Source organism: Rhincodon typus, chromosome 9, assembly GCF_021869965.1.
Source record: "Rhincodon typus isolate 14 chromosome 9, sRhiTyp1.1, whole genome shotgun sequence".
Lineage (NCBI taxonomy): Eukaryota > Metazoa > Chordata > Chondrichthyes > Orectolobiformes > Rhincodontidae > Rhincodon > Rhincodon typus.
This window is the reverse complement of record NC_063340.1, coordinates 1228769-1251589: the sequence shown is the minus strand read 5'-3', so window position 1 is coordinate 1251589 and position 22821 is coordinate 1228769. Positions and strand designations below refer to the sequence as shown.

Sequence of the window (22821 nt, the reverse complement as noted above, 5' to 3'; positions counted from 1 at the left end):
GGGGAGGGTGTTTTCCCTTGTGGGAGAGTCTAAAACAAGAGGGCATAATCTCAAAATTAGAGACAAAAAGACTGCAAATGCTGGAATCCAAGGTAGACCAACAGGAGGCTGGAAGAACACAGCAAGCCAGAGAGCATCTTGAAGAAGATTCTTGAAGAAGGGTTATACCAGAAACATTGACTGCTCCTTCCTTCAGATAATCTCAGAATGAAGGATTGCACATTTAAAACAGAGATGAGAAGGAATTTCTTTTCTCAGAGAGTTGTGAATCTGTGGAATTCTTTATGACAGAAATTGCTGAGACTGGGTCATTAATGTGATCAAAGCTGAGATGGTTTTTAATAAGTAAGAGAAGCAAAGGTTGGGGAAAATGTAGAAAATTGGAGTTGAGGGGTTATCAGATCAACCATAATCTCATTGAATAGCAGGGAAGATTCGATGGGCTGAATGGCCTACTTTTGCTTCTGTGTCTTATTGCCTTTATAGCTTCCAGATGTGCAGCAGCATCTTGTACAGGCAAAGATTAAAAGCAATCAAAGAATAGTATTAATTGCCTTATCTCTCATGGTTTTTAGACTTTCCCTGCTGTGTGTCCAACTACCTAGAGTCCAGATTAACTGTTTAAGTAATTTATTTTTGCCCATTATATTTCTGCATTTTCAAGTCTTTGTATAATCTTCCATTGGGGATGTCCTGTATTCATGGTGGAATGCTGTTCTGAATGTCGAGAATTTATCACTTTTTGGTGAATTAGCTTCATTTATTTTGCCGGATACCTATTGTCATGTTCTCCTCTCTCTATTTGTTGGACTTGGGTAGGCCAGATCAGAAATCACATGATGCCAGGTTATGGTCCAACAGATTAATTTGAAAACACAGCTTTTGGAGCCTCAGTCCTTCTTCATCTGAAGGAGGAGTGAGGCTCTGAAAGCTTGTGTTTTCAAATAAACCTGTTGGAGCATAACCTGGCATCGTGTGATTTCTGACCCTCTTTCTAATTTACTTAATCCTCTATCTGATGCAATGGTAAAAGCTACATGGGATAGCTTCTGATGAAATGTTAATAACCTGAATTGTTAACTCTGTTTCTCGCATGACAGATGCCGTTAGACTTGTTGAATCTTTCCTGTATTTTTTATTTCAGATTTGTTGCATCTGCAGTATTTTGCTTTAACGTAGTTTTGGGAACCCTTCTGCTGTATTGCTGTATCAAAAACATTTTCGAGGGAAACATTATCAAATACAGAATTTTGATTAGTTTCTCCTATTAATGCAGCTATACTTATTCCTCAGTGCCTCTAGTTTGTAAACAGGATAATTTCCGAACAACTCCTCTTTGAAGTCAGTGTACAGGTATCTGGTGAGAACCAGATTATGCTTTGCCATGTTACATATCACTGTGTCCAATAATCCATCAGCATCAACTGCCATAGCTCCATATGAATAATTGCTACTTGGATAAGGCAATAGCAATAAAATCACATCCAACAAGGAGCTAAACCTTGAGGAGGGAAGGGGAAGAGGGACATGTATCAGTGAGGGTGGAAGAAAGGACCAAAAAAGTGGAAGTATCTGCCACTGTGTTATAATTTTGGAATTTACATTTGTAAATAGAAATAATGATTAGTTACCAGGTGTATGTCTGGGTTAGACTGCTGTACTGAACATCTGGAGCAAAAGGTAAACAGATTCAATAGGCAGAAGTGCAAACTTCTTTAAGCAATGAAAATACCTTGCCAGCAATGGAAATATCCACCAGCTAGAACTTGCTACTGTGCTAACTAGAAGTGCTTCGAGATCAGCATGGTATGGTTCACAACAAGGGATGACAATAAAGTGAGTGAAAGTGATAGTGAGGATCATCCAACTAATACTGCCTATAAGCTTTACAACAATGTCCTGAAAATCAAAACTACTGCACACTCATAATTCTGGATTGTTGTAATATCTTCTTTGATTATGTTTCATTCCCAACTGGCTGATTGTTGGGATGGCTGTGATTTTTTTTTAGGCTTTTGTATAATTCTATTCCTCCATTTTTCAGGAAACAATAAAGAGAAGGAAGAAGCTATGATGCAGGAGTGGTTTGTGTTGGTTAATAAGAAGAATGCCCTCATACGGCGACAGAATCAACTTTCACTTCTGTAAGTGCAAAGGAAACTAAGCTAATCCATTTGAGGAATTTGGGGAAGCGTCTTATGGGTGTAACAGTGGGATTCAAGGCTTTAGAGATAAAGAGCGGCAATTGAAGTTTTGAAAGATGTAGGAAATGTGCTTGTAGATAGTGGCGGTACAAAGCTGAGGCTGCAAGTTTAGTCAGGTATGCTTTGAGGAGGCAGGTGGTATCTTCATGATTAAGAGGTAGCTGATAAAGTCTGGAGTGGAGGCGAACAGTAAACGGAGGCAGGCAGGAGGGCAGTAGATTTGAACAGAAAAGTCAAGGAGTAGGTAGGTAAAAGCAGCAGAATAGTTGATCTGCTTTAGGACACAAAGACATGAATGAAGTCTTTGTAATTGATGTCCAAGAGCTGGATGGAGGTGTGGGTGTGGGTGATAGGGCTGGTGGTTTGTTGACATGTTCCCAAATGCTGATGTGTGGAGAAGGTCAGACTAGCTTTTGACATGGCTAAGTCAGATTTGACACAACTGCCAGAGTCAATACTTATAAAGTGTGTTTAAGTTTACAGAATTGCTATTTGACTAATGGAGATGGTGAACATGGGAAATGGATCTAATGGCAATAAAGAAGGAATAAGATTTTTTATATCAATGAAAGAATTTGAATTGAGATAATGATTGTGAAGGATTCAATGGATAATTTTGTTGCCAAGTGAGAAGGATGTTAATATGGTAGGGGCGTGGCAGAAGCATCAGGATAAGAAGGAGAAGAAGAATTTTGAAAAGATTAAGGAGGACGTTGGTAACCAAGGCCCTGAATAATATAGTTCCAAATTGATGTGGAGACATTGATGGGAAGAGTGCTCAAGATGACACCCAAGTGTGGGAAAGTGACTAAGATGTGGGTTGAAATCCCCAAGGATAAGGTCCCCTTGGTCTAAGAACAGGGGATAGAAAGGAGGTAGATTTCATTGATAGTAGGAACTGCAGACACTGGAGAATCTGAGATAACAAGGTGCAGAGCTGGATGAACACAGCAGGCCAAGCAGCCTTTCTGAAGAAGGGTCTAGGCCCAAAATGTCAGCTTTCCTGCTCCTCTGATGCTGCTTGGCCTGCTGTGTTCATCCAGCTCTGTACCTTGTTATCTTAGAAGATTTCATTAACAAGATGTCTGTCACCCTGGGGTTGGGCAGTTACATCAGTAGGACATAAGGAATGGAGATGGCTGAAGTGTCCAAATGTGGTAAAGAAATAAGAGAAAAGATCAAAATGTGACTTAAAATGTAGAAAAATGTTACTCAAGCAAAGTCATTGCTGGTGTGGTAGGTGGTGTAAGGTCACACCAAGTGGTAGTCTTGGCACCTCCAATTTCATTACGCTGAAATGTTGATGCTTTCCTCCTGAAAAAAAGTCATATGTGGAAAGGCTGTAGATATTTTTCGTCAACCTGTTCAGCGTGTTATGACACCTCTTGAGAAGGTGGAACTTGAACCCAGGCCCCCTAGTCTGAAAATAGGGACACTATCACAGCAACACAAGCAGCACACCTTTATAGGGATGGCTGTATCTACCTTGGAACAATTTAGGAATTAGGAGCGTGTGTGGGCAATCAAGCCTTCAAGCCTGCTCTGCCATTTAACATGATCATGGCTGATCTTATCCTGGTCTCAACTCCACTTTTCTGCCTGCTCCCCATAGCTCTTTATCCCACTTTTCATCTGAAACATACCTATTTCTTTCTTGAATCTGTTGATTCATTCTGCCTCTACTGCACCCTGGCAATGAGTCCCAAAGATTCACAAGAATTCTTGTAAGAAAGCAGGTAATCTGCAAAATTAAGAATGTTTGGCTTGGAATTGACTGAACCAAAATTGACACCAGATGAGGTAGTGGTAGTTGGAAGGTATGAGTATTAAACCAAGAGATGGAGGACATCACAGTTCAGTCACATCATATGAGACTTGAGTCATAAGCACGATACTCCTAAGTCATTTGGGGGGTTCTTTAAACAATATAGCTTTTACTGATTTTTTTTCCAGCAATAGTCCATAAATTAATCAATCTATTAAATTCAATTCCATTTTTAGCCTAATTAGGATTTCAATTCGATTTCTGCTTTACTAAGATAAGTATCATAATTACATAAACTTATCTCAGTGACTGCAAGTCTGTTGGTTCTTTCTAAAATTGTGAAATTTGTTCTTTTCAAATTATCCTTTACTCATAACCAAAGAACATGGCGAGCAGGTGGGGAAAGTAGAGTTGAGGCAGAAGATCAACTAAGATTGTATTGCATGGCAGAGAAGACTCGAGCAGCCATATGGTCTATCCTGGTCCAATTTCTTATGGTGGTCATCTTTGAAGTTCTATTTAATGTGATATTGCCACTGATACTGAGCATCAGAAATTCTGTTAGTAATTTTGTTGCTTGTGTCATGCATATTTGGAAATCTGCACTTAAACACTTCAGCCCTGGTTTAGACATCTCTAACTATTTTAACAAGATACCAACGTATAAGCTTCCACCAAAGTTGCATTCATAATGACCAGGTTTCTCTTTAAATAGCATTAACTGCCAAGCTGTCCTCCACCCTTTGTTCCATTCACTCACGATTCCCAGACACACTTACTCTTGTTCCTCTTTTATACTTGTCACCTCTTTTATTCATCATCTATTCTTTTACTGTATCCCTCCCAAATCTCCTTAATCCCTGAAGATTCCTCCAAAAAATGTATTTCCATAATACAAGTAGTAAGCGTAACAAAATCCCCATAAGAACTCTTAGCTCAATCATCTTTATCTAAGGATTGAATCCTGTTTTCACATTGAAGTTGTCGTCTTCGTGCTGAACAAAGTTAAAATGTGCCTTTCAACTTTCCTGTTCCATTATTTCAAACCTGAGAGCCGTCAGTCCTGTAACCTTTCCTGATCAAGACTCATGCATTTCCTCCCACTTGATCTCATTTTTCCCAGGACTATCCCAGTCATTCATGTCTCCTGAAGTTTCAGGTTTTTAAAACACTGACTTGGCACTGCCTAATCCTTCCTACCAAATTAACTTTATTCTCCTAGTTTCAACCTGTGAATCTAAATGTATGGATTTTTTTTACCAACATATTTCACAACTAACAAGTGATCAGATCCCACCTAAAGGTAAGAAAAATCCAAAGTCTACCTAGTAAGATTTCATTCTGTTCTTTCTCTTAGTAGTTGAATTGAATTTACATCAATGCAAATGACATACTGTATGAAATACAGCACACTTTTTAAATGCATAAACTGACATACTGTCACTGAAGGTTTGTGTATCAATTATTTGGAGTAGATTAAAGGTTTCAGAAAAGACAATAGTCAGTCTCAGTAATCAATGAATCTTAAAGGTTGCTTTTAGTCAGTAATGATTTGTTAATTACCGTATTGATGAACTTTTTTGACTTGCCTAGGGAAAAAGAACACGATCTTGAGAGACGTTTTGAGCTGCTAAATCGAGAATTACGAGCTATGCTTGCAATAGAAGGTGAGTGGTTATTTATCAGATTTTCAAAATTATTTAAATGTTCGTTTTCAAATCCTCAATAATTTCAGAATTTTGGAAAAGTCAACAGCTCCTAAATTTTTCTAGTCTAAATGCTCTTCATGGCAAACACAGTATCTGACTTGAAAAGAATGTGTGTGCACTTTATTTAAAAATTAAAACTCTCAAATAAATTTTGTTAAAAATCATAATACCAAGCTCTCTGAATAATTGTCATGTTCTAGATGTTCACATGGACACTGTTACTTTTCCTTCTGGACTTGTAGTTACGCCAGGGCTGAAAGAAATCTTGCAAGTTCTTTCTTCCAAGTTAAAATGCCACCTGGTATTGACTGCGACTTTGCCTGCAAAGTAAAACAATTGCAATCAATGCCAATTAATTTTACCGTTCTGTATTGACCTTGTTAGGCTTTGACTGAGTACAATTATGTCGTTCTTCACCTGATAAGATGTCTGAGCCGTTATAAATCAATTCTAATTTATTTCCCAGGTTCTGCCACTGGCATATATTTAGGCTGGAATTGGTTCATTTCAGTACTTCATTGTCCATTTTGCTAGCTAATGTGCTGTTACCAAGAGTGATTCATGAAGAACAACCAAAAGAAACAATTTTTCATGTGTTTTCAGGGTGTAGGGAGCCATATATCGCAGAATGTGCATTTTCTCAGAACAGCATGATCAGAAACTGGTGCAAGTTAGTCCCTCCCCTGCCCTCCAGATGAATCACATGCATAATCAATTGGTCATTGTCCAACTTGTTGAAGTGTTTATTGCAAGTACAAATCACTGGTTGTCCCAGTTGTTAATCTGTTCAAAGAACAGTGTTGGAGAAATGGTATAAAAATATACAATGATAAAGAAGTGAGAATTAATTACTTTCGATTTGTCCAATGCATCTTTTCCCCTGTGATGTCATTTGTAGGGGAACAAAAATGTACAAGTAAAGCTCTAATGTTGTTACAAATTTGCATTTGTTGTGAATTTACAGCGGATTCAGCTCAAAGCATCCGGAATAAACAACCAGGAGTTATTCTCTGTAATCATAGATAAGAGTAAAAACTCCCACATCATTTCTTGTATTTCTGGACTGAAATTTGGAGATTAACATCAGGGAGCTATAAACAACATGATCCAAATCTCTGACTGGATTTAGCCTAGAAAAACTGATGGTGCATGCATTGGCACACAATTTATTACCTCCTAAGGGATAACAATTCAAATCGTCCTGCCTCAAGCTGCATAATCAAAATGACAATTATATTCTATAGCATGTATTTAGGAAATTATTAATCTGAATTACTGATTTTGCTAGACTTTTATTTTATCCAAAAGAATCCAACTCCTTGTTAAATAAATTGTTCAAAAAATAGAACCAAAGTAAATTGTTCTTTTCATTGCTGAATATCAAAATAAATCTTTGGTGTTCTGCTGCTTTGAGAATCATGAATGTATCGTCTTGGATAATGTTTACACAGAAAGATATAAATAGCGTTCATGGTAACAAAAATGAAATTATCAGTTTTCCCAGTTGCAGTCCCAGGGGTTCTCCAGTTCTGCCGATAGTGCTGTAACCGCTGATGACATGACAGTGAAAAAGAGTTTTGCGGTCAGTGGTCCCATTCATATCAGTGTTTTCCAGACAGGTATGCTGATTTTTTAGTCTGTTGATGACAGAGTAGAGTAGACAGTTCAGTAAACTGTGCGGGACTTATTGATAGCATGGGAAGGTAGTTTTGTCAAACTCTTTTTGACCTATTGATGTCAGTAGGATGTGAGCATTTTTTTGTGAAATCACTTACCATTGTGTTAGTTATGTGTGGACAGTTTCTACTTGACCATTTCTCAGTTATGTGGATGCTTAGTAATCTCTAAAAGGTCAGTATTCTACATGTGCTATAGCGATCAAGATAGAGTGTTGGAAATTTGGACAGCTTATGCTGAAATATACATTGCCATTCAGTTTGTGTGCTGTGATGAGATCAATAGGGCTATCAAACATTGGAAGGTGTAGATAGAATAAGGTTAAATGTGATACCCAAACACTTTCATTGCATTGGATTCAATTGCAATTGGCATTACCGCATGGGATGCATTTAATTTGGAATATGGTCTCGTCCTACCGTGAAGGCTTGAGACTGAAATTTCCATTTGTATCACATTAGTTCTGAAAGAAAGTGCGATATGTTGTTGGCATTCAAGTTCGTGCCTTTTTGTAATTATAAAAATTGTTTAACTGGAGCTAGCTAAATTTCACAAAATATATGAAAGATTGAACCTGTTTCTAAGAGATTTACTCATCTAAGCTTTGTTTCCTGTATTTCTCATTTTATAATCTGGTTAAATTCATAAGTTTGTTTAAAAAATATACTCACCCAAGACATATTTTCCTTTCCTTTCTATATGGCACAAAATAGTTGTTTATAAGACGGTTCAGATCTGTCCTGCTCCACCTACTTACAGCCAGGTTATTACAAATATCTTTCAACGTTTAAATCTTGATTTCTCCCTACTTTGTCTTAGAGGCAGGACTGACCATGATGTGGTCAGTGAAGTCGCATAAAGTCACTGGATTTCTAATTAAAATGCTCCATGTAAATTAAGGGAATCCACATTATAAAGTAATGTATTTGTGTAAAGTCCCTATATGAAAGCTTATATGTTTTTTTAAAATGCCAATTAGTTTTTGCTGGCAGCTTTCATTTAATTGTGTGTTTAGTATCAGATCAGAATGTTATATGTCATGATTGAAATAAAAATTAAATACAGTATTCTGATCTAAAGCATTCTAGTGATAACATTTTAACACAAAAAATGAGCATGATATATGGAGGATGTTTGAAAACTGTCTTTGTTGAAAAGGTAATAACATCTACATAATTATATCAGAGCAGTGTCACTTATATGTTTTTGCAGTTTTGGACATCAATAAATACCCATCATTGGTCTTGAGTACCTGCTCACGTTTTGTTTATACATGGCCTAAGGATAGTCTCTAAAACATTCTGTTTTTTATTGTTAACCCACGAAATGGATCTTACTCTGGATTTTGCACTGCTTTATTCACTCTCAGTTTGTAGTTTGAAGTGCAAGCTCTTCTGAAAGGATTTATGCATAGGTTCACTATTTTTGTAGTTACGGTTTATATGATAAGCTTTTTTATATTTAAAATCAATATGTAATCCTGTGAAGGAGCTTATCCCCCTAAAACCCCATTTGTAAATCTATTTTAGCTTTGTTGCATGGTGCAGCCACAGTGTTCCAGAGATTGATTAGGTCCAGCAGTAGAATCCTATCAAATGGACGCTCTGATGATGCTGCACACACTTTCTGGAACGCTAGTTGACTGGGGCTGAAGATAAGACCAGATTGCAATCCCCAGTGCATCATTCACAACAAAATGTTAATTTTCAGAAATTTACAGCCTAATTCATTGAAACAACAATTTCTAAAGTACAGCATCCAGATGTTTATACTTTTAGTTATTATAAAGTAGTAAAACCAACCATCAACTTTTATTCTGTGATATTATTAACAATGTTTAACAATGGTGCTGGTTTTAATTAAACAATGAAAAATTATCATATTGGATAAATACATTGTATAAATTAATTTCCTTTTTACTTTGAGGGAATTATATTTAGGAATTGTATCGAGTTTGTATCTGCTTATTTACGTTAAGCTTTCTCTTTTTAAATTTTAGTTAATGTTTTTAAATTCCTGGGAAGTATGCCACCAGGGAAGTAATTTTTGGTAAATATTATTTTTTCTCTAGTGTATAATGGTGAGCCTTCAGTTCACATTATAGAACAACAAAATTGCATGGATTACACTGGCTGTTCCTATCCAATTGCCCAAGTAGCAAAATATAAGGTTAATGCATATTACTCTTTCCAGATTAAAGACAACTTCAATAAGGTACAGTTACTTTCTGCAGGGGTGGGTGGCGAGGGGGGCATGATGGAGATCGAGGATGTGTTTAGTCACAATGGCCTAGCCATCAGTGTGTGGGCCGGGCATGATGGATCAGCTGGGTTTTTTTTGCATGTGTGCTCATTCCTGTCACACAACAACAGCTGAATTACATTCTTCATGTTCTTTTGGCATTCTGTCTCTTAACCATTGTCCCCTTGAGTACTGAAGGCATTGACTTGCCTAGTGGCATGTTTCTGGTGGCAACTTTGGTAACTAGCCTGATTCTCCCATCTGACAGTTTAAATAGTGGATGTTGGCTGGTTTTCCTATAATAAGAGATCATTGCAATCAAGCCTAAAGCTGTCCCCAATATGAGATATCCAATTTCTAGCAGGTAAATTTATTCAATTGTCTATGATTGTAACAGGCTTTCAAAGGAGAGGCCACTGTAAAGTAATAAGATCATGACATGAATTTCTTATAAAAATTGTGTTGCATCTTCAATGTGTTCACATTGAAAATTGGAATTTTTATTATAGTATTATTCAAGGTGTATTATAGAACATTGTTAAGTGTTTTGTCCATTCCCTATGTGAATCAACACTGTTTTATTTTTCATTTAACTATTAAGATAGTCAAAAGTTATGTCTAAACTTAAAAATGTCCTTGAACTTAATCAAATAATAGGTGATTTCAGGATCAAAAGCTGTGATTCAGTACTGGGTAGACTTACAGAGAAGTTGGCATACAAGTGGATCAGGCTGGTTAAACAAAAACTCTTCAGTGTCACGCTTGTTAGTATAGTTGTACAAGTAACACCTCAAGGCACTGGAGCAGTACCACCAAATGCTGCCTGCAGAGGATCCTGCGAATCTGCTGTGAAGACACAGTACAGCTACACCAGCATCCTCAACCAGGCCAATGTTCCCAGCACTGAGGCAGTGACCACCCTTGATCAGCCATGATAGGCTGAGCACGTCGACTGCATGATCAACACGAGACTCCCCGAGCAGATGGTGATGATGATGACAAGTACATTGGAGCATAGTAACCACACACCTTTGATTATGGGCAACCTAGTTATGGGCAGCACGGTAGCTCAGTGGTTAGCATTCTCACAGCACCAGGGATCCGGGTTTGATACTACCCTCGGGCGACTGTCTGTGTGGAGTTTGCACATACTCCCTGTTTCTTTGGGGATTCTATGATTCTAGTGTAGCACAGATGTAGCAAGTGGAGAGGCATCAAACATTCCCAGTGGGTGACAATTTACATGTTTGCCTGTAAATTAGTTAGCTCATTCCCTTCCCCCATTATGAAGGATTTTTTTTCTCCTAACTTTTTCTGAGGTGCTATTAAAATATGAGTAGGTTTAATACTGTCCTTTTTTCCTGTTCTCTTCAAGCGCAACTTAATTTGCAGTGACTTAAATAATCAAGTTTGGCTAAGTCACCTCCATCCACACGGACTTACAGTTTTGTCAAGAAAGTACTGGAGAAATCACTGTGTCTATAAGCTGTTAATTTCCCTAGACTTGGTGGCTCACATCCTAGAATTTTAAAAGAGGTCACCGCAGAGATAGTGGATGCATTGGTTATGATTTTCCAAACTTCCGTAGATTCTAGAATGGTTCCTTTTTGGTTTTAGCGATCAACCTGTTTGGACAAGTTATAGCAAACCCCTGTAGCAGGTTGGACTTGAGCCTGGGTCTTCTGGCACAGAGATGGGACACTGGAGATCTTCCCTTGATCCCTATTGTTAGTTTGTATAGATATTATTAATCAGCTTGTACAGGGATGTTATTACGCACCTCTGGAGCAAGTGGGACTTTACCCCAGGACCCCTAGCTCAGGGGTAGGGACACTATGCTACAAGGACTGCACCCCTCCCCCTGAACCCTGTTATTAGTTTGTATGTGAGTTGGGTGTTAATTGATTTTGTGTGTTGGTTATTAATTGACAACTCACTTGTGCTCCAATATATAGGAACTGGCAAGGTTCTTGTGGCTCAGTTGTAATGTCCCTTCCTCTGGGCCAGTAGTTCTAGGTTCAAATCCTTCCTGCCACTGAGGTATGTCTGAGCAGGTTGTTTTTGAAATGTATCTAGAAACGGGATGGAACTCTGGTTAGGGTTGGAGATGCCCATATTAATGTGTGCCTTTGTAAATAAACATTTGGCAGAGAATAAAGACCAGCCTCCCATGTATCCTTACCTCCCAAACTCATGAATAGAAGGTCAAAAAATGTAATCACACTTTCAAGAAAGGAGGGACCGAGTAAACAGAAAAATATTGGCCCTTTAGCTTGACATCAGCATTGCATTTGTGAATGGTGAGGATCTGGAATGCACAGCCTGTGAGTGTGGTGGAGACAGGTCCTTCGAGACATTTAGAAGGGAATTAGACAATTATTTGAACAGGAAGAATGTGTAAGGTTACAGCAGAAAGCAGGAGAGTGGCCTGGAGTGAGATGTTCATTAGGAAAGTCACTGCAAATGATGGGCCAAATAGCAGCTTCCCTTGCTGATTACAATTCTGCCATTCTGTGATTAGCATGCATTTGGGAAGAAGGGACAAAAAACAGAGTTAAGAATAAATGGAACGTTTTGGGGTTTGTAGGTTGTAAATAATCGAGTCCTGTGAGTGTGAATGTAGTGTATTCAAGTTTACTAGTGTCCAAAGTCTAGGTGGAAAAATAAGTTTTGTGACATACTTGCATTGACTGCAACAGTTCAAGAAGATGGTACACCATTACCTTATCAAGGACAGTTCAGAGTGGGGAATAAATGCTGTCATTGGCAGTGATGTACACATCCTATGAATGAATAAAAGTGAAAAGACTATGAGGAGGATACAGGGAGGTTGGCAAATAAATTAAGCAGGTTAAGCAAATGGGCAAGAGTGTGGCAAGTGGAGTATAGTGTGGGGAAGAATTAAGATATCGACATTGATCAGTAGAACAGATTTTTTTTTAAAAAAACATGAAAGAGGAGGTGGTGCACAGAGAGGGATTTGGGAGTACTACATGAATCACAGTGAGCATGTAGGTAACGCAAGCAAAGACTAATTGTACATTACTCTAACCCCTTAACAATAAAGAGTAAGGAGGTCCTGTTGAAATTGTAAAAGGCTTTAGAGAGATGATATCTGGAGTGTAAAATATCAGTCTCCTTAACCAAGGAAGAACCTGCTTATCTTAGAGTGAGTGTTGTGAAGATTCACCAGATTGCTTCCTGGGGAAACAGGATTGTCATGTGAGGAGAGAGTATGAAATAAACCATTTTCTTGAGAATTTAGCAGCAGAATAAGCATTGATTAGTGAAATTATCCAAATTCTGAGAGGGTTTAACAGGGTAAATGCTGAGATGCTCCTCCATTGCCACACCTGATGAGTTGAGAGCTAAGGCTCATTTTCTTGGATAAGGAGTTGATCGTTTACCACTGAGATAAGAACACATTTCTTCACTCAAAGGATTATAAACATTTGGGATTTTGTACCCTGAAGACTGTGGATATTCATGCATTAAGTATATTCAGCCCTGTACCTACACTAGACAGATTGCAGCAGGTCGAGAAGGCAACTCAGTCCCACCTTCTCCAGGGCAATAAATACAGGGCCTTGCATGTGGAGTCCACGTCCTATGGAACAATTGAAAAAACAAGGTAGAGGTCAATACATGTTTGGACAGTAAAGCAATAGGGAAATAGGATAGAGCATCAGCTATAATCATCTGAATATCGGTGCAGTCTCAAACAGCCACTTATACCACCCCTGCTCCTATCGTACATGTTCTTCCATTCTGTGCAAATGAAGTGTGTGTTTTGACAGTGCATCACATGGGCCAGAAGGATCTCCAGTTTGATTCTGATCTGGGCTGTGTTTGCTGACCTCAATCTGGGTAACAGTGAAGTCGATATAATTGGGCTCAGCATTCATTGGCTAACCAGGCAGCAGTCCCCTCGGGTTTCTGTTGCTATTTTTTTTGGAAGTGTGCATGACAGTTGAGAACTGGGTTAGTCTGACTATGAGCTTCTCCCCCACCCCTTTACAAAATAACTCCTTCATGTTTACTATCAAAACTAGCATACAAGCAATGATTTGTCTCAAGTATCAGAAAAACAAAGAGCTTATGGGACTGACCCCCTGCTTAAATCACTGTATTCAGGATACGTGGGAAGGCTAAAAATCAGAAGGAAGAAGAAATAATCATTTCAGTTCCAAAATTGTATGATAGGGAAAGACAACATAAGTGTTCATTCCTGTAGCATTTTCATTTTTAGAGGGGATTTGGGGAAAATGTTTTAGTCCAGAAGGTGGCGGATATCTAGAACTCACTGCCTGAAAGGATAGGAGAGACAGAAACCCTCACAATATTTAAGAATTATTTAGATGGACACTTCAAATGCCATGGGATACAAGGCTACAGGCTAAGTGCTGGAAAATGCAATTAGAGTAATAGGAGCTTGATGACTGGCTCAGACACGATGGAACGAAGGTGCCATTTCTGTTCTGTAAGACTCTGTTTCCATAAATGAGACTTAAGGACAGCCTTAGAAGAATATTCATTCCTATATCTCCATTTATCTGCAATTTCCAAGAATAATGAGCTAGATAGCCTTTGCTCCCTTTCATGAGGGGTCACTCAAACTGAAAATAATAACTGTACGTTATACTCAGTGTGTGTTTTACAATATGTACGGATGCCAAGACAGAAAAATGTCACAATGCTGCAACTGATTAGTGCAACAGTCATAATGATAGATTAACTATTGCAGAAAATCACTGCAATGTATTGTGGTGGTTGATCTTTTCCTTAGTTTCAGCAAGCTATCGACGTTCAGGATAAGTTATGTATCAAAAAGGCATGTATCCCATATTCCTTCTTAACCACATTATCTACTTGTCCTGCTACTTTCAAGGATCTGTGGACACGCACAGCGAGGTTCCTCTGATTCACTGTGATTCCTAGAGCTCTGCCATTTAATGTGTACTCCGTTTCCTCGTTAGTCCTCCGATGCTCCCATGAAAAAAAGTCCCAGCCTCTCCTTAATTCAAACCCTGCAGTCCCAGCAACATCCCTGTAAAACTTTTCTGCACCCTCTCAAGTGTTAACAATATCCTTCCTATGAATGGGTGACCTGAATTGTATGCAGTATTCCAAAAGTGGCCTCACCAATGTCCTGTACAACCACAAAATGATGTCCCAACTCCTATACTCACTGTCAACAAATGTGAAGCTGGAAAAGCACAGCAGGTCAGACAGCATCTGAGGAACAGGAAAGTCAACATTTCAGGCTGAAGCCCTTTGTCAGAACAGGGGAGGGGGAAGGGAACCCAGAAATAAATAGAGGGAGTGGGATGGGGCTGGGGGAAGGGTAGGTGGATGCAGGTAGGAGGTTATTGTGGTTGGTCAGTGGGAAGGAGCAGATAGGAGAGTAGAAAGATGGACAGGTTAGGTTAGGTCAGGTCAGGGAGGCGAGGAGGAGAGAGAGGGCTGGACATAGGATAAGGCTGGGGATGGAGGGATTTTGAAGCTGGTGAAGTCAATATTGAGGCCATTGGGCTGTAATCTCGCAATGTGAAATATCAGATTTTGTCCAGTTTACGTTTGGCCTCACTCTGACAGTGTAGGAGGCCAGGGATGGACATGTCGCCAGGGGAGTGGGAGAGGGAAATAAAACGGATGGCAACCGGAAGTTCGGATTGGTTGGTGCGTACAGAGCGCAGATACTCTGCGAACCAGTCCCCGAGTCTGCGTTTGGTCTCCCCAGTATAGAGGAAACCACATCAGGAGCAATGGATACACTAGATCAGGTTGGATGATGTGCAGGTGAATCTCTGCCAGATTTGGAAGGATTGTTTCGGGCCTTGGGCAGAGGTGAGGGGGAGGTGTGTGGGGGCAGGTGTAGCACCTACTGAGGTTGCAGGGAAAGGTACCAGGTGTGGTGGAGGGATTGGAGGGGAGCATGGAGCTGATGAGGGAGTCGCGGAGTGAACGGTCCCTGCGGAAAGCAGACAGGGCTGGGGAGGGAAATATCTTTCTGGTGATGGGGTCCGATTTATAGATGGCGGAATTGTCAGAGGATGATGCATTGTATTCAGAGGTTGGCGGGGTCGTATGTGAGGGCTAAGGGGACTCTATCCTTGTTGTTGTTGGAGGCAGAATTGTGGGAAATGGAGGAGATGCAGTTGAGGGCATCCTCAATTATGGAGGAGAGGCAATTCCGGTCCCTAAAGTAGGAAGATATCTGGGATGTCCTAGAGTAGAATGTCTCACCCTGGGAGCACATGCGGTGGAGGAATTGTGAGAATGGAATTTTACTGGACGGTGTGTGAGAGGAGATGTAGTCCAGGTAATTGTGGGAGTCATTGGGTTTGAAATGGATGTCAGTTAGGAGTCGGTTACTGGAAATGGAGACGGAGAGGTCCAGGAAGGGGAGGGAGGTGTGAGAAATGGTCCAGGTGAATTGGAGAGCAGGATGGAAGGTGTTGGCGAAGTCGTTGAACTGCTCAAGCTCCTTGTGGGAACACAAGGCAGCACCAATGCTGTCATCAACGTAGCAGAGAAAGAGGTGAGGGATGGTGCTGGTGTAGTTGTGGAAGAGGGGCTGTTCCACGAATCCTACAAAGAGGCAGGCATAGTTCGGGCCCAAGCAGGTGCCCATAGCCACCCCTTTGGTTTGTAGGAAGTGGGAGGAATGAAAGGAAAAATTTGTTAAGGGTGAGGACCAGTTCTGCCAATCGAATGAGAGTGTCAGTGGAGGGGACCTGGGTGGGAGACGAAGAAGCGGAGGACCTTTAGACCCTCTGTGTGTGGGATACAGGTGTAAAGGGACTGTACGTCCATGGTGAAGATGAGATGTTGGGGGCTGGGGAATCGCACAGGCCCAACTAATCCCCCTCTTCCTCGCCTCCCTGACCTGACCTAACCTGTCCATCTTCCTACTCACCTATCTGCTCCACCTTTCCCACTGACCAACCACAATAAACTCCTACCTGCATTCACCTACCCCTCCCCAGCCCCATCCCACGCCCTCTAATTATTTCTGGGTTCCGCTCCCCCTCCCCAGTTCTGACGAAGGGTTTCGGCCTGAAACGTTGACTTTCCTGCTCCTCAGATGTGTCTGACCTGCTGTGCTTTTCCAGCTTCATATCTATTGACTCTGGCTTCCAGCATCTGCAGTCCTTACTGCCTCCTATACTCAATGCTCTGACCAATGAAGGCAGTGTGCCAAACACCACCTTCACCCCTACTGTCTACCTGCAACTCCATTTTCAAAGAACTATGCACCAGCATCCCTAGGTCCCTCTGTTCGGCAACACACCCCTGAAAGTTTATAAGACAGAGATAGATAGATTCTTGTTTATTAAGTGAGTGAAAGGCTATTGATGGGAGGCAGGAATGTGGATTTGAGGTTGTGGTCAGATCAGCCATCAGCTTATTGAATGGTGGAGCAGACTTGAGGGACTGCACTGCTCCTAATTCATATATAATGCATTTAACAAATATTGGTCAAGGCACCAAAGTGACGTCCATTACTCTTCAAAATAGTGTCATCAGATATTTTACATCTGCATGAAAGAACAGACGGGGGCTTGGTTCAGTGTCTCATATGAAACAGAGTACCTCTGATAGACCACCTCTCCCTCAGTACTGCACTGAAGCATCAGTTTGAATGATGTATTCAAGTTTCTGGAGTGGGAATTGAATCCACAACCTTCTGACTGAGTGCTGTACTGAACTATGGCTATTTTGGCCACTACTAGGCTCTCTTCCTCCATGTATTGACGAGAGGAGATTACCACTGCTGCCACAAGGCCCACTGCCAATTTCCTGCTGGCAGTGATGAAGATATTGGCAGAAAGTCAGAGGGTATGGCAGCTTGCCAAGTGGTACTCCCACACTAGTATCTCTGTGCACCGGGCACAGACAAGGTGATGAGCAGTCAGCTTGCGGTGGCATAGGGTGAGGTTTAGGTTGGTGATGGGGGTTAAGGATAGTGAGTTTGGGATGGGGATGAGATGACTTTGTTCCATTTTTCACTGTTTTCTCACTTGATTGTCTTCCTGATTAGCAAGGGTTACAGGTTAGGGGCATGGGTACGATGGTATTCAAAACCAGTTTGTGGAACGGTGCCCAAGCAAAAGTTATTTCAATAGAGGGAAAAGGAAATATATTTAAAGAAAACATTATTGGCATTCAAGCAAAGCATTGAGTTGAAATTAAGAGTATTGTTGCAAGCTAGGAGTGATATTAACTATTTACCTGACTACAAGCCTGTCTAATTATTATTCTTCTATTCCTTGTACACATGGGGGAAATTCCAAATTTAAGTTGCATGATGCCAACTGGAGACCTGTTATGTCATGTCTCCCAGCCAGATGACAGCTGGTGAAACTGACGTAGGCAGTGGTGGCAGCAGGTAACTCTCTCAGTGCTGGGGACGGATTGAAATCCTTCCCAGTTTACAAGGTAAGCTCCAGAACTGAACCAGCATTAAATCATTTTCAACCATTGGAGTCAAACTCAGCACACATGTCAGTGAAACAATACTAGCTTGTTGACCTAATACTGAGAATCTCCAGCAGGCTACACTGTATGTGTTATGTAATCAGGAGTTTTAGGAAATGTGCAACACAAGTGGCCAAGGTGATTTAAGAAGGCATGTGGCATGTTTGCCTCATCGGCCGGGACATAGAGTACGAGAGTTGGCAAACCCATGTTGTAGCTATATAAAACCCTTGTTAGGCCTCATTTAGAGTGTTGTGTGCAGTTTTGGTCACCACATTACCAGAAGGACGTGGAAGCTTTGGAGAGAGTGCAGAGAAGGTTCACCAGGATGTTGCACAGTCTTGAGGGCATTGGCTATGAGGAGAAGTTAAAAAGACTAGGATTGTTTTCACTGGAAAGAAGGCGGCTGAGAGGAGACCTGATAGAGGTCTACAAAATTATGGGAGGCATAGATAGGGTAGATAGTCAGAGGGTTTTTCCCAGGGATGAAGTTTCAATTACAAGGGGGCACAGGTTCAAGGTGAGAGGGGGAAAAGTTTAAAGATGTGTGAAGGAAGTTTTTCACAGAGGGTAGTAGGAGCCTGGAAATGCATTGCCAGAGGAGGTGGCGGAAAGCAGGCACATTGGTGACATTTAAGAGGCATCTGGATGGTTACATGAATAGGGAGGGAATAGAGGGATACGGACCGAATAAGAGCAGAAGGTTTGTTTTTTAGTTTAGTTAGAGCATGATGATCATCACAGGCTTGGAGGGCTGAAGGGTCTGTTCCTGTGCTGTACTTTTCATTTGTTCTTTCGTACTTTTGTGTTACATTTATGAGATCGGGTGGAGTACATGGAAAGTGTGTCTGCTTTCAGTGTATTATACCCCTACAATTTGAATGCACTGAGATAATCACATCAAAATATTTCCACTAAGTTAACACAAAGATCTTAATTTCTAACATAATAGTCACATATAAAAGTTGGTTCATGAAATGTGTTCAATAAAGCAAGTCAAATTGCTTCAACATTGTTGTCTTATTCACAGCAAATATTTACTTATTGATCCTGTCAGAAATGCAGAATATATTGATGCCTGTAAAAAGCAAATATTCAAGTTCTGCATTTGTCCAAATTAAATTAGAAATATTCAAAAAGCTGAAATTTAGCTCAGTTTAGTGGCTTGCTGGAGACAAACTTGCAAGCAACGCAGTGCACAGAGCCTTATAGTGAGGAATGTCAAGAAACTGGGAAGAAAAGCAACATGAAAGGTTTGTGCTTTTGAAACACCCCATTTGCTAGACCTGGACTGCCGCACAGAAGGTTTGGACAGTTGCATTATAGACAAAAGTACGAGACTAATTAATAAAGAACTAAAGTGCCAGGAAAGAAGTACTTTTTGCTTTCTACTTCATATTTTTCTTGCATTTTACTTTTTATTTGGATTTTTAATCAGTAATGGATTGAAGGGTTATGGGAGGCAGGCAGGAAAGTGGAGCTGAGGCTGAGATGAGATCAGCTATGATTGTAGTATACGGCAGAGCAGGCTCAAGGGGCAGAATTGCCTCGTCTGGTCCTAGTTCTTATGTTCTTATTACTAATTTGTTTCCTGCAACATATGATGAGAGTAATTAATTGTCATCAGGTCTTTATATTCAATACTCTGTGAGATGTGATAATCTCTCAACCTATCCACTTCTCTAATGTGCTTAAAGTTAATTTTAATAAAACATACATTGCTAAGTGTAAATCCATCAGTATATTTTCCATTAGCACTAAATATCCTGCAGGTTAATCTAAGTAGTTCAGTTAATTCGCATACCAATACCGAGTGCTATTTCTACTATGGCAGCAATATTGCGGGGAAAAGATGAGCGAAGGTTAAGGTTCATTTGAGGTCTGTGGTGTTTGTTAGTGCTGTTGGTTGGGGTTTAAACTAATTTGGCAGAGGGATGCTGTGGGATACGGGGAGGAGGTACAATATGGTGGTGGTACACAGACAAGTATAGAAGAAAAATCAAGTCAGTCTGGATGGCAGAGCTTTTATATGGTTTAGGTACAAAAGAGCGTGACGAGGCTGGATTGCATTTATTTTAATGCAAGGAGTCTTACGAGGAAGGCAGATGAATCAAGGTGTTGATTAACATGTGGGGGTGTGATATTATTGCTTTCAGAGACATGTTTGAGTGAGGGCAGAACTGGTAGTTCAGTATTCCAGGGAGACGGGAAATGTTGCTGTGTGCAAAAGAGAAGATAGTGTCACAATCAAGGCAATGAATCAATTAATGAAGTAGGAGGGGCATCCTTTTAGAAGGTTACTTAAATGAGCCATTTGGGTAAAACCTCAAACAAAAAGGGGACAATCACATTGTTGGGATTGTACCTTAGAGCCCCAAACTATCAAGCAGACACAGGAGGATAGACGTGAGCAAATCTCAGAGAAGTGTAAAAATAATCAGACAATAGTAGGAGAGGATTTAAGCATCCCCAATATAATCTGGGATGGACAAAGTGTGAAAGGCTTCGAGGCGTGAGACTCTTAAAACGTATCCAGGAGAGATTTTAAGCCAGTATATAGAAAGTTTTACAAAGGAAGGAATGGTGCTCAACCTAATTTTAGGGAACAAAGCCAAACAAGTGGTGGGAGCATTTTGGTGATAGTGACCATAATTCAGTAAGATATATAGTTATGGAAAAGGACAAAGATGGACCAGAAATAAAGGGTCAGATTTGGGGAAAAGGCCAATTTTAATACAATAAGGCCAGATCTGGCCAAAGTGGAACTGTGTACAGTTTTGGTCGCCCTGTTATAAGAAGGATATTATTAAATTAGAGAGGGTGAATAGCCAAGGTCTTTTTTTTCCTAGGGTCCAAAACTAGAGGCCACAGGTTTAAGGTGAGAGGGGAAAGATTTAAAAAGGGACCTGAGGGGGGAACATTTTCATGCAGAGGATGGTCTGTGTATCGAATGAGCTGCCAGAGGAAGTGATGGAGATGGGTACAATTATAACATTTAAAAAGTATCTGAATAGGTATATGAATAGAAGGGGTGTAGAAGGTTATGGGCCAAATGCTCGCATATGGGACTCGGTCAGATTGGGATGCCAGGTCGGCATGAACGAGATGGACCAAAGGGCCTGTTTCTATGCTGTGTGACTCTGCTTCCAGCACCTTTTTAGAAAGAATGTTCCAAAGACGCTCAACCCTCTGAGAGAGCTCTGTTTTAAATGGGCAATCCTGATTATTGAACTGTGACTCCTAGTTCTAGATTCTCCTGTAAGAGGAAACATCTTTTCCACATCCACCCTGTCAAGGACCCTCAAATCTTGTATGTTTCAATCAAGTTGCCTCAAACTGTTCCAAACTCCAGTAGATACAAGCTTAGCCTGTCCCATCTTTCCTCATTAGACAGCCCTCTCATTCCAGTCATTAGTCCAGCAAACCTTCTCTGAACTGCTTCCAGTGCATTTACCTCCTTCCTTAAATAGTGACCAAAACTGCACACAGTATTCCAGAAGCAGTCTCACCAGTTCCCTGTATAACTGAAGCTTAACCTTGTTACTTCCTGCAGTTATTATCATCTTGTTTGTGGGAGCTTGCTGTACTGAAAGTGGCTGTATTGTAATGAATTATCATAAAAAGCTGTAAAGTGCTTAGGTCATCCAAATGTTGTGAAAGGCATAAGCTTCCTTTCTCTTCCATATTGTCTCAGTGAGGGCTGAAGCTCCATTCTGCCCTATTTAACTGCTCAGCTTCAGGTGCTACAGTAAGTTTACCTGATCCACTGCCAGAATTCTCCTCTTTGTTAGTGGCAGATTCTGCCTCTGGAGCAGGCATCAGCTGAAAGGGAACCTTCCACACTGTATCCCAACCCAGGAAAATAGGTTTGGGTTGCAGTCAGATCACAACATTGAAGGTGTAAGGCTATGGGCCAAGTGCTGGAAAGTGAGACCATTGTTTCACACTGGTGCAGACTCAATGGACTGGATGTTTTATTGTACTGTAGGCCCCTATGACTGAAAATCCAGCCCTCAACATTAGCAGCCAGTTCCTCCATTCAGAACATTACAACTAAATCTGAAGCTTTAGTCTGTATTCTCTTTTATGTGTGGCATTATTCCATGTTACACACTATAGTTATCTCCAAAACTGTCAGGACACTTATGGCTGCAACTTTCTGCTTTTGTATTCATTATTAGAAGCCATATGCATCAAATTGCATACCTGATCCAAGAAGTCATAATTTACAAATAGTTTAATTCTTTGAGCTAGATTGTTATCCTTGAATTCTAGTTAGCGTGGGTGCTTTCCCACTCATCTTTCCCTACATCCTCCTTGAATGCTAGTCACTCCCAATGTTACCAAACCTCCCAGAACTGAAGATCAATCTCCAGGTCACTGCTGTGTACAACCCTGGAGAAAAATGTCAGCAGCATTAAAACAAGATGTTATCTTTGTCATGTGCTGCTTGAACATTTCACTTTACCAGATATTAAAATGTTGATGGGATGAACAAAACTATTTTTGGCTGACAATTGAGCATCAGACAGTTGGGGAATGAGTCTTTTTTTCCTTTCCAGGCAGTGCATCACAAGGAAGGTGGTGTTGGCTGACCAGTGCAGGGGGGGGATGGGGGACAGTTACATGATGAAACCACTAGGAACAGATTTTATTGAAGTTGGCAACCCTAACCTCTTTAACTTATATCTTGGATAGTAGGAACTGCAGATGCTGGAAAATCTGAGATAACAAGGTGTAGAGC

The 22821-nt window shown here is 40.5% G+C and overlaps 1 protein-coding gene across 1 annotated transcript in view; it reads left to right on the top strand.

The window, feature by feature from the left end:
• The window catches only part of ehbp1 (EH domain binding protein 1), a 191815-nt gene that overhangs the window by 156977 nt on the left and 12017 nt on the right, over positions 1 to 22821 (top strand). Inside the window, exons 13-14 of the mRNA XM_048600883.1 lie at positions 2045 to 2144; positions 5563 to 5636. Of these exons, the coding sequence (XP_048456840.1) occupies positions 2045 to 2144; positions 5563 to 5636 (174 nt within the window). The remainder of the gene's footprint in view (positions 1 to 2044; positions 2145 to 5562; positions 5637 to 22821) is intronic.